Source organism: Anser cygnoides, chromosome 5 (assembly GCF_040182565.1).
Source record: "Anser cygnoides isolate HZ-2024a breed goose chromosome 5, Taihu_goose_T2T_genome, whole genome shotgun sequence".
NCBI classification, from domain to species: domain Eukaryota; kingdom Metazoa; phylum Chordata; class Aves; order Anseriformes; family Anatidae; genus Anser; species Anser cygnoides.
Window position 1 is genome coordinate 11,030,091 of NC_089877.1, and position 15,143 is coordinate 11,045,233.

The 15,143-nt window shown below is 37.3% G+C and overlaps 1 protein-coding gene across 12 annotated transcripts in view; it reads right to left on the bottom strand.

Moving 5' to 3' along the window:
• Positions 1 to 2,589: 2,589 nt before the first annotated feature.
• ANO5 (anoctamin 5) overlaps positions 2,590 to 15,143 on the bottom strand; it is a 55,147-nt gene continuing 42,593 nt past the window's right edge. For all 12 annotated transcript variants that reach the window (XM_066998781.1, XM_066998780.1, XM_048050893.2 and 9 more), the window contains 8 exons: positions 14,543 to 14,765; positions 11,760 to 11,929; positions 11,417 to 11,514; positions 10,993 to 11,123; positions 9,343 to 9,548; positions 8,007 to 8,188; positions 6,787 to 6,892; positions 2,590 to 6,335 (listed from right to left, as the gene is read on the bottom strand). In XM_066998781.1, coding sequence (XP_066854882.1) covers positions 6,114 to 6,335; positions 6,787 to 6,892; positions 8,007 to 8,188; positions 9,343 to 9,548; positions 10,993 to 11,123; positions 11,417 to 11,514; positions 11,760 to 11,929; positions 14,543 to 14,765 — 1,338 coding nt within the window. In that variant the 3' untranslated portion in view covers positions 2,590 to 6,113. The remainder of the gene's footprint in view (positions 6,336 to 6,786; positions 6,893 to 8,006; positions 8,189 to 9,342; positions 9,549 to 10,992; positions 11,124 to 11,416; positions 11,515 to 11,759; positions 11,930 to 14,542; positions 14,766 to 15,143) is intronic.

Sequence of the window (15,143 nt, forward strand, 5' to 3'; positions counted from 1 at the left end):
TTGCTAAGTAATAGCTGTGGGCCTTTGGACCATCAAATGAGGAAGCTCAGTCAGGCAGCAGTTCGAATACAAATGTGTTTCTGACTAGTTAACAGTATTGCTGAGGAGTTAAGGAAGAGTCATACACTTACTAAATGTTTTAGGTTGACTCATTTCTGACTGAGAAAGCATAGTCACTGGTTGCTGCAGGGGAATGTGCATATGTGCCTTCCAAAAATTGATATGGCTGCTGAATTTCACATCCTACTCAGCTCCCAGCAGATTTCTCAGTACACATGCTTATGTAAAAAAAAAGAAAAAAAAAAAAAAAAAAAAAAAACCACTTCCTGAGCTGCATCTGAATGATGTAAGTGTTGGGTAGGGACAAGTAATTATTTAAAACCAGAACAAGATTTAATTTAGCTCTTTCTTTTTAAGGACACCAAGACTATGCTGCAGAATTGTGACAACCCCGAGTAGGCAGGAGGACAGACAAGAAACAGTAGCTGTGACTGAATGACGTTACATTACAAAGTTATTTCCAGAATATTTGAATCGTTGATACAGTAATGGTCATTTTTTTCTCCCTTCACTGCTTCCCCTCTGTATAGGGAAGGAAGCATTTTGATGTGTTAGTCCTTTGTTTGGGCTGCATTAGCCCTCTTAATCTCATCTCTTTGCTATACCAGAGGTTTGGGACCCCCACCCCCTGCCCCAGCTTCATTTAGTAGCCTGTTACTCTAACAGTAGCCTGTTACTCTAGCTTTAGTTACATCTGGGACTTGCAGGAGTTGCCAGTGGTAGAGTTGTGCTGACCTGAAGGTATTTTCACCGTCACGTCTAAGAGATTATTTCCAGAAATGTAGGTTTTCTTTAATTTTTGAACAATTTGAGGAATGTTAGACAAGACATTTTAATTGTTGCAGAGCCCATGCTTCTGAAACAGGCATGAAATGTGCAGATTTCAAATTTTGGGATACCATTTCTTTCAAGGCTTGCTGTTTGTTTTTCTAATAATCTACTGGTGAATGGGGTTACTTATATAGTCCTACAAAAACAGAAATATGCAGTGTACAAGATAGACAGAAATGCACGTGTTCAAAACCTTTCTTCCATTTCAGTACTCTCTACCATTTTGCATAGCATAAATAGGAGCTTATTTTTAGAAAAGACCCTTTAATATGTGTAGCTGACAATACTGAGCAAATTAAATGCCACCAACCACCAAACGCTGCCGTTCATTTATAGTACAAAAGGAATGAAGATAAGACTTCATAAGGGTAACTACAATTTTTGATCATGGGGACAAACAGGTATGTTCCAGGATTTGTGGATATCTGACAAATTATCATGCCATTCTTATAAAATATAATTGTTTTTGGATGAAAATCATAGCCTCAATTAAATGTCCTTACCCATTTGCCACAGGTTTCAGTGTGGGCAATGAGCCCGCCTCCGAGAGCAAATCTTGAATTTGCCTGAGAGCTTTTAACATTTCTATAAAGCACAAATATCCCCTATGTCCTGCAGAGCAACAGCACCTCCCTTTGTCTTTTTTTTTTTCCTAATCACTGTTTTCTTTTCCCATCTTTCTTAATTATTCTTATTGATACCTAATTAAGTAACCTATCACACTTCAGTAACAAACAATGGTGATAACATAATACATAATTACACCTTGCCTACTTTTTTTTTTTTTTAGAGCAGATGAAACTGTTTTGTTCATCTCACGCATTTCTTTCCTGTGATTGTCTTAAATTATTTTTTTTAAGTTCAAAAGAAAGCAACTTACTATGTCTGGAAGTTGGTGGTGTTGCCAGAGTTTTGATAATGTGGTTAACAAGTTCCAGTGCTAACTAGTGATGGCAAGTGATTCATTGTGATTTAACCCCAAGTCCCACACCAGTGCCACACTTAAGTTTTAAAAAGAAGGTTAAACTGTGTAGAGGTATCTATGAACATTAAGACTTGACCAATACCTTGAAAAAATCTTGAGCTGTATTGTATTCTCCAGTATGCATCCTCCAGGCTATCTAAGCACACGTGTGAACCGCTCACGCTGCGTGTGAAAAATGTGTGCGTGACTGAGAGCTTGAGAAGCCACCTCACATCCTGACATCAGGAAAATAAAAACTGTATCCAAAGAATGAAGGAAAAAGCAGCCTGTATGAAAAATGAATGTAGGTTACCATGCTGTTTGTACCATACCTTGAGGAAGATGCAAGTACTCCATCTTGTTCACTGAATTGTGGCCTTCTAACATAAGGAATTTGGGAAGCTACAATCACTCATGAGGTAGCTATCATATACACATGCTATCTCAGCTGATGTGCATTTCTTACAATATATGCAGAACTTAGTACACATTTCCCTCAGTAACTAGTTTCTTAACAAAACATTCAGTTGGAAGATGACAACCAGATGTAGGCTTTCTTACCATTTTTTTTTTTTTACTCAGACCACTGCAGGAAACCTGTATGCAGCATCCAAATACCCTGCAATGAGTTGAACAAATCTTTATGAATACTTTTCTCCATGAGGCTCTCAGGGCATTTAACTTGCTGAATTCTTGATTATTTAAAAAAAAAAAAAAAACAAGTTGACAGCATATTAAAAATAAACACTGCTTTATTCGCAAGGTTTAAATCTTATTAAATGTACATATATAAGTTAGCTGAATGCAATGTTTAAAAAATTATCCCAACATTAGTGTATCATATATCAGCAACATACTTCAACAGAAATGCCACTCTGATTACATGACGGTACAAGTCAAAACAAGCAGTACACACAGAACAGTACTGAAGTCCATGTATTTTCACTCTTTCCATTGCCTCGAACTGATAGTCTTACATAAAAAAGTAAAAACATAAGAAAATCTTCTAGAAATAAACAGTATAGTGTTTTGTAGTAGCACTCATTTTGCAGTCATTTGCTTAGATCATACTATACAATCTAATGTATAAATACTAAATTTCAACTGGAAGAAAAAATTCCCTGATTGTATTACACTTGAAAGGCTAATTTTGTTTTCTAGCTAACTCTAATGAAGCAATCTACTGTAGCTTTAACTACAGTAGTTCCAACACAGAAGTAGCTTTGCTTTGGTTAAAGGACACTTTTAGATACATATTTTAAACACATCAAAATCAAATATTCTAACAGTAAGAACAAGCACATTCCCAAACTGCCCAGACCATTTTTTCTTATTTTGTCACTTTTCAAGAATACTTCAGGAAATATGTATACATGGACCATTATAATCCTAATCGTGCTAATAATCTTTTGTCAAAATACTGCTTAATGACAAGTAAAGGCAAATGATGACATAAATAGGTGTTAGATTTTCTGACATTATCTCTTAATATGACAACACATTTTCTCTTTAACAGTTTCTGTTATACCAACAAATAACGTTATGAAGTGTCATGATACATTTTCAGATACATATATTTTAAATAAGTAGATCCCAGATATTTTTTTACTTCTTATTGCATGATACAACATACATACAAACAAACATACAAACAGAACATGTTTCAATAGCATCAAATAGGAAGTGATGTCAAAAAACAAATTTGAAAGAAGCAAGAAGTGGGGGCCCAAACACGAAATCAAATTCAAGGTCTGCACATGGGGCTTCTGCATATCTCTGCTATATGTATCCCAAACTACGTTGCTTCCTTGTTTTCCTCCATCTTGCTTTTAAATAGCAAGAATCATTCACAATGCAGCTATTTTGCTGACAACTTTTCAAGTGTTGTACATGAGGACACTTTATTACAGGATCTGAAGAAACGCATGTTCCGTATGCAGGAATAGTGCATCTAATGCTAATTGTTTCAGATCTGCTTTCAGCTTCAATCAGATCTGTACATTTTGCATAGAACTGTCATTTTGCATCTCATCACCTATTTGAAACAATTGTTTGCATTGCTAACAGTAAAAAAAAAAAAGTCTAAATTAAGCAGTTTAGTTAACTGTATAGATGTAAGAAGCAGGAAAGTGCTAACATCATATAAATCCATGTGTCACATACGTAATTATGGTGAATGATACTCTTCTTTGGCTTACACATTAAGCAGCAGAGATAGCTTATTTAAACATGCATTCCTGCAGTATATCCATTTCTTTAAATGTATATGAATATTCAAGAACATGGTCAGTTCATCATAAACATGAATTGCCAATATGTGTGATTTATCAAGCAAACTTACAGAACAAAGCTGAATAACTTACAGAAAAGTAGAGAAATGTACATCTGCTTCAACTCCTTGACCGGCAGCCAAACCAGGTGATGTTTGTTCGAGGTAGGCACTTCAATGTTAGAACTTTTGCTAGTTATAACAGTTCCACTGAAGACACTAATTTAAAACTCTCTTACAACATTAAGATTACTAGCCAAAATATTTCAAGACACAGGCTAGGTCTCCTAAAATGAAATATGGGAACCGTAGGTTGTGGATCTAGTAAACAGTACATAATTTAGCTGATATCAAATACAAATCTGATTTTTTTTTCTTGCACACTTGCAAGGAAGTATAACTTTCAAAGTGCAAATATTAACATCTTTGATCTCTCTAGCTAGTGTATTTCAGCATGAGAGAGCTCAACAGTCTGGTGCTAGTTTATCTAAGCAGTCTAGGTATGAACTGTTTCCTGTGAACAGTCTGCGTGGCACTAACACACGGAAGTGTGCCAAGGCAGGCATTGTTTGGCTAACGCTATAGTTACGTGTGCAGGTTCACAGTATCACGATGCCTGCAAGCACACTTAGGAAATGCACATTTCCACATAGTGATCATCTTCACATCTTTTGCCAAATGCAAATAAACAAGGCACTAAGCGTGGAGGCGTTGATATGTTTTAAATATACAGCAAAATCATCAAAATGCATAACTGCTTAAAAGAATAAACCGAGGGCACATTCATATACAGATTGTAGCTACTTTGCACAAGTATTTATCTATTTATAACCTTAATAACTTTGTAGAAAAATCCCATGACAAAACAGAAAACAATTCCTTCCTGAAGATTAAAAAGAAAGATTCCTATGTATAAGGACAGGAACAATGTAAACAAAGTACATGGCATTCTTAAAATCTTTTGAATATGAATCCTAACCTCTGAACAATCATGTAGCTTGATCAGTTAGTGCGGCAGCCCAGCCCCCAGTCCACTGCACTCTGAAGTCATACTCTGTGGCATGGATCAAGCACAGACGTATGGTTTTAAAACCACACCTTTTGTTAACATTCACAAAAATGGGAAGAATGTAAACAAAGGAGCAGTTTTGGCCAACACTTATGCCAAGCAAATTCTTCCAATGGCCATTTTTGAGATGGAGAAATAAGTTAGCCGCATTTCTCCAAATTGTACACATCTTTTAGAAAACACTTTAAATAGAGGGTTCCACAAAATCTGCATTTAAAGAGCAAACTCTTTGGCAGATGTTATCTTAATTAATATAAATTATGGTGGGTTTTTTCCTTCACTAATAGATATTAACTGAATTCTGTGCCCTAAAATAATTCCAAGTGGAATTAAGCCAGTATATCTTAAAAACAACAATAACAAAAATCCTTCTAAAAAGCATACAGAAGTTCAAAGCCAGGAACAAATGTTTTGTAAGACCTAGTTGATACAGAAAAGCCCCAAACCCCAACCCAAACCTTTTATCAGGACTTATCAGATGTCTGATTTTAAATGATCATGTCACGAAGTCATCCTTCTCAGCCTTTTCCACAGCAGGAATCCTCTATGATATCCTGTTCATTCAGCTGGGATACAACCTCAAAGTTTGCATTTAGCAGTACGGGAAGGGCTTGGTGGTAATGACCATATGATATCCTGTGAGCCCTTTTAGCATAACATTCCCTGTACTGGGAACCTAGATTCTAGGATTACGTGATTATTTGAAGTGATGGGTAAATAGAGAACAGTGCCCAAGTCTTACAGTTAAATAGATTTACTAAACCTAGGATGCTCAGTACAACTTTTAAAGAGAAGTCTAAAATCTTTGGACTGAAAGCAAAGGGTTGAACCTGTCCTATAGCTTTCAAGTTGATGCATACTGAGCAAATCACAGATAAAGAAGCTAAAATGAGCTAAATCCCAAACAGTTGTATTTTCAACTACATTGCTCTGGATAACTCCATTTTCCCTTCTGTAGCAATGAACTCTTTTTCTGTGGCTCTTTTATCACCTTGACACAGCCTCTCCTTCAGTTTTTCAAGCTCATACTCATGTAGGATTTTCTGTGTTAAATACTTTTCACGTTTTATTTTGGCTTTCACATCTGCAGGGACATCAGGAATCATCCATGCTACAAAGAATTTGACGATGAATACAACATGCTGCAAAAAATAATATTGTGTATATGAGATGTGCACAAAGATTAAAACATTTCCTGTTATACAGAAAATTTACTTCCAAACCATTTATGAATTAGCAAAGCCAACAGCAAAGTGTCAGGTTCTGAATTCCTAGCATCACTTTCTAATACCCATGTGTGCTTCTTTAGCTGTTTTTTATCCTACATAAATCACCACAAAACACTTTTAGGATTTTCAATACAGATCAAATCTAGTAGTGTCCTTATCAGTTGTTTTTACTGCTCTTACTCTGAGGTTGACTTACTGATGTCAAAAGCCCTACTTAGACTATTCATTTAAGACGTGCATTTGGGATTACTTAAGTAAGAAACTCTTTTGTACTCTCAGCAATTCTGTTTTCTGTAACATTAGTAGCTACCTAGCAAATGTATAAAGGTATTAATTTCAGAAAGGAGTAACATAGGTAACGTACCTCCATAATAATTATAAAGGCCAGTTTTGCAGCAAGAATGTGCCAAAACTGCATAGTGTGTAAATATCTCCTCTCATGATCTGGAGGATATCGATAGTCTCTGTACCTGTTGAACAGAAAGGCATGCGAAGGTGAAATGTCATTCGGTCTGAGACAGACTACAAGCTCAGTGACACTTACAGGCAAATACAGCTGTCTCTTAAGGAACCTTTTCATCTTGTTTTAAATGGTCTGTTTCCTTCTGCAGAAAAAGGTTGCCTATCCATTTGTTTCTGTCTTATGTTTGCTTAAACATCCACACTCACAGCAACAGAATATAGATGAGTATGTGTGAAATTTTTATACATAGCTTACTCTTTTTTTCAAGCAATAATCAAATAATGCAGGAGTGATGAGATTTATCACACAAAAATTAACAAATATTAAATAAATCCAACTGATGTTGGCAGATTACATACTGAAATAATGCAGGGCTTAATGGAAGCACTGTCTGGAATTTGTGTTCTAACACTGCTCATATGTATAAGTGGGATAAAATCTCCCATGTCTTTAAAACTAAAGCATCATAAAGCTGTAGCAACAACTTGATTTTTTTTTTTCTTCACCAAATCAAATCAAAATGCTTCTCTTTTACCACGGACTTCTCTGAAATTCTTTCCTAGTTCTTCCAGAAGCTTCTGATAATTCTTGTGGTAAGAAAGGACTGTTTTCTCTTTTTATTTTTTTTAAACAAAAGTAGGATGGACCACAATTCCAGAGATATTTAGTATGGCACCAATTGACTTCAAAGACCGCATCTCATTTTCAGCTTTGGAGTCTGAACTGCCCCTTAATGATGCTTCCTTGGCCACTGAGGCATTGCAGCCTAAATAGCTTGAAAATTCAGTTTGGTGTTGCAATCTTAGGGACATCAATCTCCTCCATCACTCAAAAAAATAACAAACAAAAAAAATACCAATAGCTTAATTGACTAAAAAAACAAAAGCAAACCACATTTGCCATAAGAGTCTCTTAAAAAAAAACTTCTTTTTAATTATGGGCATGACCTCTTACCATCTCAAACACTGCCTTTTTAATAGCTTAAATGCTATGTCTTACATTTCAGAATGATGAAAAGACATGATTTAATTTCTAGTAAACTAATTAGATCTGCAGTAACTTTTTTTTTTTTTTACTGTATTCTAAATAAAGGCACAAAATATCATTGTAACAACACCAACCTGCATATGACAAAATTTTCTGGGTTCGTTTTAGGCTTATTTCTCTCAGGAAAATCAGAGATTAGAAACACTGACAAACTATTGTTTATGTATCCGGACATCGGTGAGTCGTCACTTTCAGAATAAGCGTAGTAGTAAACTAAACGAGGAATCATGTCTGATGTGAATGCAACAATAAAAGCCTGAAAAAGAATTTGACAAGAAATTAAGCAAGTTCTACACAAATATAGTGAGCAGATTCATAAAGACTTTTTGGTACCGACTGTGGCATAAACCAGGATCCACTGAGCAAGGGTGACACTTAAGAGGCACCAAATCCCAAATATCTTTTTCTCTAGAAGAGTATTCTGACTTCAAAGTCATTCTTCCCTTTCCTCTCATTTACTAAGTTATCAACTGTTTTATGCAACGCAGGACACATTCCCGTACTTTCTCAGCCCTAAACCAAATCATCTTCTGTCAGCATTTACCACACTCCTTGGTGAAAAAAGAGATGCAGGCTAGAATTCTTCCAAGAACGGACAAACTTGAATTAAGTGTGTGAACCAGCCAAGTTATTTTATGAAAAAGGGGAGCCATTTTCTCCAGCTGTATTGAAAGAGTTAACAATGACTACTGGCACGTTTTGCCTGGAAGCATGAGATATTTGAAATGCTCAGGTACCTTGCTACTTGGGGGTTGGAGTTGGATGATCCTTAAGGTCCCTTCCAACCCGAGCGATTCTGATTCTATACTTCGGCAACAGCTGCAGGTGGTTTTGTTGCCTAAGACATTTGCAGATCTGATACTGCTGAATACACTACATTAAAAAGAAGCAACTCTTTTGCCCAGTGGTCTGCTTTACATTACATTCAAGATGAAATACTGAAATCCCATTTTGTTTCCAGTGTGTAAGAAGTACCCTAAACCACCATCCCTACAGGGGCATCCAAAAGCAGCTGAACTAGCAGCATTCCCACAGAACAGGCTTTACAATGACGAGAGAGAAATGTCATCTGGTAAGCAGACCTAATCCACCTCTCTTGTCCCTTATGGTCCCCTCTGGATGATCAGCGTGCTTCATCAGACTAAGATTCAGACTGGATTATACCATTACAAAATGCTGAAAAAAATTTTCACGTGAATGAAAGATTATAGTCCAATGAAATATGGATGCACATCATCAGCACACAGACAAGCCGAATCAGACAAACAGTTGTACCCTATCTCCACAGGGTAGCACATGATAAAATTAATACTGTTGATGAAGGAGAAAAAGCATTAGCTGATTTTTAAATCTGCAAACTCTGAGTCCATAAAAGAGTCAAAGCTGACTTAGCGCAGTTAGCTTACTTACATTAGTGACAACAGACAAGATGGCCATTCCATTCAGAATTTCTTGCCAAACTCCTATGCTATGTGCTTTTGCAGCCACCGGTCTTCTGTACTGAGTGGTTAATTTCCAGGAGTCTACTCGAATCTCCAAGATATTATTCATCAGAGCAAGAAGCGGAGCCAGAGGAAAGGACGCCACAAAGAGCGTAATGAATCCAAACTGAATGACTGCAAGGCAGAAAAGACAATTGCTGACACCTGCCTCTAGTAAAGCACCTTCGGGATGACAACGAAACATTCAACTTGGCCCTTACAGACAAATGGCAAGCTTCTGTCAGCACAACAAGTCTCCTCCAGCTCTGCCCAAAGCAAAGTGACAAACTGCCCCAGTCCCAGGCCTGGTCTCTTCAGGCTGCAGCAGCAAAAAGGAAGGGAAATTCAGGTCCTGAAAAATGATGCTGCCAGCAGTGCTGGATACTAATGCTTTCATGGTGCTGCAGTTCTGTTCTCATGAATGGCAAGTAGCTGTAGGGGAAGGGGAACATACTCACACATCAAATTTCTGAATCATGAGAGGAGTTAAAGATAAAAAAAAAGCTGTTTTTTCTCTTTTTCTTTTCCTGCAGTTTGTGCAGATTAAGTAAAAACCCAAAGGGTTTCCTATCAGTTAGACTCCTAAGTAAGAATGAGGAAATACTTCTATTTTTATCACAACCTTACCTCCACCTATTGTTAATGCTTTACACAAAATATTAATGCCAATTTTCCACTGGGGAGTCTTAACTTAGTTTAAGAATTGTAAATAAAATACATAAATGATCACTTTAGTCGTTACCAAAATGAAAGAAATCAATTAACAGGCATGACTAACAAAATTGATTTTTCTTTGAGTATGAATTTCACAAGATCACAGCCCTTCATGAAACATCACCAAGTGTACGAAATGACAATAATATAGCTTCACTAGTATTGCAGTCAATCTAGAATACTTAAAATTACAAGGGACCCCTTTTTAACCAATTTTGTCCTTCTAATAGACAAATATATATGTATGTATATAAATATATAAATATATTTTAAGTATCCTTTAGATTTAGTTTTCTGAATTTCTTTTTCTAATTTCTCGGGTTTTGTAAACTAATTTCATATGCTGATCCTGTTTGCATTACCCCTGAAAAAAACTTTTTCTGTTACTTGAGCTCCCTCTGCTGGTCTACTGGACAGTATCACAGCACAGCGCAAACCAAAACTAAATGGATTCTCTCTGATCTGGTTCATAGATCTCACATCCGCAGCTTAGACCCCACAGCATATTTGGCATTCATCCCATGCTTTGAATTTCCACTGACATCAGCTGATAATGTGCTTGGGAACAAGAACGGGATACAGACTAAGACAGCTGGCTGCACTAAGAATAATGTTCACCATTTGAATGAGTGAAACAGTGTTCACAGTGTTTCTATGAAATTCTATCCCCTGCATTTGAAGATGCAAAGACAGCTTTTTTTTTTTTTCCTCCTCCAAATTGGGCTCGCCTATTTAATCATTTCCAGCTATTAATCCTTTACTGTTTACCATATGAAAATGGTGCCATCAGCCTTCAACAACTTTTCTGCTAAGTGTCAACACAAAGTGCCTTGTCCTCATTCCAAATGTATATTTTTAAACTTACCCATTTCTAGATATTCATAGAATAGGCCCAAGGCTCCAAATGTCTGCAGATCATGGTCCTGCTCCCAGCGACTATACAAATTTTCTGGATTATTTCTGGCTTTCCGTCGTCCCCACCAGTTACAAATCCAACTGCACATGCAGAAAAAGTTAATAATGAGACAAACAGATCAAGGATCCCATTTTCTAAACAAACTCCTTGTTGCAATATGCTTTTACAAACATGGCTTTCAAAAAAAAGATGCAAAAACCTTTATAAAACTGTCTACTTCCTATGCAGTTAATTTGCATACAGTATTTTTTATTGTCATATGTCATATGTTTTTATTGTCACATACATCATATGGCAATGCTCACTAGTCAACTCTTGTTTCCAATAATTTCCTCTGTCCACAACACAGGCATCTCATTGTAAGAGAACTTACGGTACAATGGCCTCTTGGATATTTCCCCAGATCTGCTTGCCAGCCATGACTATGGTGAGCTGTGTCGTCAATTCTATCAAGCAGCCTGCAGGATCACACTAATAGAGACAGATTGGGGGATTAATGGACATGAATAACTGACATTAACTAGATAAAATACATCTTACTGCTCTATAAGTGAAAGAAAGGAGAGCAGTTCTTAAAGGTTATTAAGACAATGCTTAATTTTCACCTGGACTGCCAGTTAAAATATCCTTTTCACCAAGGCTGTTAGAGAAGGACGTTAAATGCTCAACATGCTTGATAAAGTGCATGCTAAAACGTCATGATCAAAAATTCCTACCTCTTCATTTCGCCAGCGATTGAACATGTATGTGTATGCACCTGGGTAACCAACAAACTTCCCTTTGAAGAATGCCACATAGAAGCAGGATGAATAGTAGTTGACAAACTGGAACAGGAACATTTTCATAGTGAGCCTGTTCTCATACTCCATATGAGTTCTGGGAATCTCTGTGAAACCAGAAAACAGTAATTTTATTTTCCGTTATTCCCTTAAAAGGGGTACAGTTTCATAAATACTTATCACCCACAGTGACTTTACATCCCAAAAGAAATGAAAACAAAAACAGCCCTCCAAATTCAGTTCAGCAGATGGAGCACCTGTCCTCAGACACCCTACCCTTAATTACAGTGCAATGTTCTGAGTAGACAGGCAGGTGGAATTCCTTCTTGAAATGTTTATTGGCTTCTTGATAGTATCTGTTATCACTTGTAGCATCCCCAAATATTTCATCTCAGAAACAGGCACATCTCAAACATCAACTAGCAGGGGCTCCTAGAGTATGATAATTCTAATGTTGGCAATGCATAAGACAAGGAATATTTTCGCATTGTGGCAGAGGAGTATGTTATGGTACTGCTTCTTCAATGTGCAGTATGTATGCAACTTAAATTGACATCAGGCCTCCGAATTATGAAGCTCACAGTGGGGGGAAGAACACGTGAGGATACAGGCTGCCCAGGAAAGTGGTGGAGTCCCTTTCCTTAGAGGTATTTAAGAGATGTGTGGAGGTGGCAGTAAGGGATGCGGTTTAGTTGATGGGACTCGATAGGTCAGGATGATGGTTGGACTTGGTCATCTTGAAGGTCTTTTCAAACCTAATGATTCTGTCATCTTGGCGGCAGTTAACGTCACAAAGCCTTGGCTTAAGATTTGGCTGCCTCCATAATCACATTTTCCATCATATTTACCTTTTTAAGGTATCAGGGAGCCCTAAGCACAGTATTTATAAAATGGTAACATGCAACCAATTCAAGCTGGAAGAAAGGGGAAGAAAATAAACCATAAAAATTCTAATTTCTCTGAATTGGTCAGAATCTGGCAGACACGACCTCACCTGCCCTATGGTACAGTTATCTCACATCTGAGTAATGTTTTCAAGTTTGGTGTAAGTTTGCATGACTGAGGAACAGGCGGTATTTACTAGGAACTGAAAACAGGCCACTGTAGAGGAAGCCGTACTCAGAAAGGTGAGGAGGTCTTCCTAGGATGCAGCTCATAAAGATATTCACATTGTCATTGGGTTGTTCAAATGCTTATATCAGATACTCAATGTCCGGTACAGAAGAGATAGGTTGTACATTTGTCCAGAAGCATAATCTGGCCTAGCCTTTTTTTCAAAAATTTAAGAGTTAAGGGAGCTACAACAGACGCTCCTGACAGATGTAGTCAACGTTTCATATTCCCATCCTCAGCCACTTCTCTAAGCCTTAACTGCAGCTCCTAAAGCTGCCGTAGGAGGGCGGCAGTCCCACAGACGTAAATAAATTACTTTCCCTCTGCATCTGCTAACTGCTGGCAGTGCTGACAGTTGGGAAATCAATCCTCCACGCTTCGAAGCAGGAAAACAACATGACAGCCTTCATGCTCGTAAATCGTGCCTTTCAAGAAATAAAAACTAAAGATTTCTGTTATTTTTGCTAGAGGCAATTTTACTTATTACTTGTTCTGTTTTTCCTTGGTCTAATTAGGCCAAGTGAAGTAAGCAATACACATCTGAAATGAGATGGGCCAGAATTAATCAAAATGAAGCCAATGCAACATCCCAGTAAGTTTCTGCAACACATGCTTTCCAACTCTTAATTCCACTTGTAAAATGTCATTAGAAAAGATCATCCAACTGCTTTTATGACAGCTGTACATACTACGAATACCCAATAATTTTCAGCTCTCTACATGCCCTATTCCTGCTGCGTAGTCTGTGAACGTTGCTTCTTCTTGTGAAGCACCTACAAGGACTTGTATGTATAAATCATTATGGGAAAACAAAAAAATACATAGCAAGGTCCCTAGGGAAGGACAGATCCACCAAGCAAGCAGCAGTCGAAGAAAACCTGCCACAAAACTAGGAGATCTTTCTGCATCTGCCTTCCAGCAAGCTCCTCCAGCTCTGGAGCGAGTCTACTGAAAATAATGCTGCCAATGGCCGTACCCACAATGACACATCCTCGGCCCAACTGCTTCTCAACCTACTCAATCTCTGCCTTGAATCTAACTCCAAATCTGTAAATCCATACCTAAGAGAAGGTGTATTAAGTAAAAAAAAAAAAACAAACCTGAAACAAGTACACCATCCTATCCCCATTCTCCTACCCACCCTTCTCCCTCCAAAGTAACAAACATGATTATTTCATGTTTTGTTTAAAAACAATGTCTGTTGAAAAGCTGCCATCTCTTAAGAATACATCCTCAGGATTTCTAATTGAAATACTGGGAAGTCAAGATGTTTTTAATTCTGTTTGGTGACTCTAACATAACGAATTTTTAATTATGTTCTGAACTGTGATCACCTCTGTTAGACTAGTTTTAATATATGCAAACATTGTAATATGATAAAGCAGTTTATGGTAACTACTCAAATGCAAGGAAAATGTTTAGCATGGTCATGGATACAACTGAGTCATTGTTGCTAACCACAAATTTATGTCCAAAATTACTGATAACCCCTAGACAGTTGGACACGGTGATCTCTGCAGGTCCCTTTCAACTGCAGCTATTCTCTTCTAGATAGCTCCAACGTCTAGCCATTCCTTCAGAGTTCTGTCTTCGTTTACACTGCTTACCCATATCAGTAATCCAGATAGCTATTCTCTCATATATGAAATTCAGTATCATGATGATGACAAAGTTCAGGCAAGAGGCTGTGACCGAAGTTGCCAGCTGAGGGGTCAGTAATCCGCTGATGGGCTGCAGAGTTTGAGTGTTTTCCATGAGGCTGGCAAAGGCGGCATACACTGCAAGACGATACACAATCACAGCTATCATGCTAGCTATGATCAGAGAAACCTAAGGAAAGGACAGAGATGTCAGACACACACCTCAGTATAGATATAAACTCATGCATCTTTTGAAATAAGTTCATCATCATGCTTTATACTCTAAATTTTATTCTTAAGGGTATGAGTTTAGCAGCACTGGAATGCAAAATACACCACAGGTAAAACACTTGGTTATATTAGACACATTAAAGCCACAAAAATTCTTTTGTTAACAGAAGTAAAGCAGACATTCAAAAAAATTGTGCAGAAGGATACAAACTCAAAAATGGAGATGGAAAAGACATGTTAGATTATATTGTCCACTCTGAAATTCACTCTACAGTTATTTCTATAAAGAAATATGTTGTTACTTCATTGTAGTGAATAATATTAAATTTTTTTCACC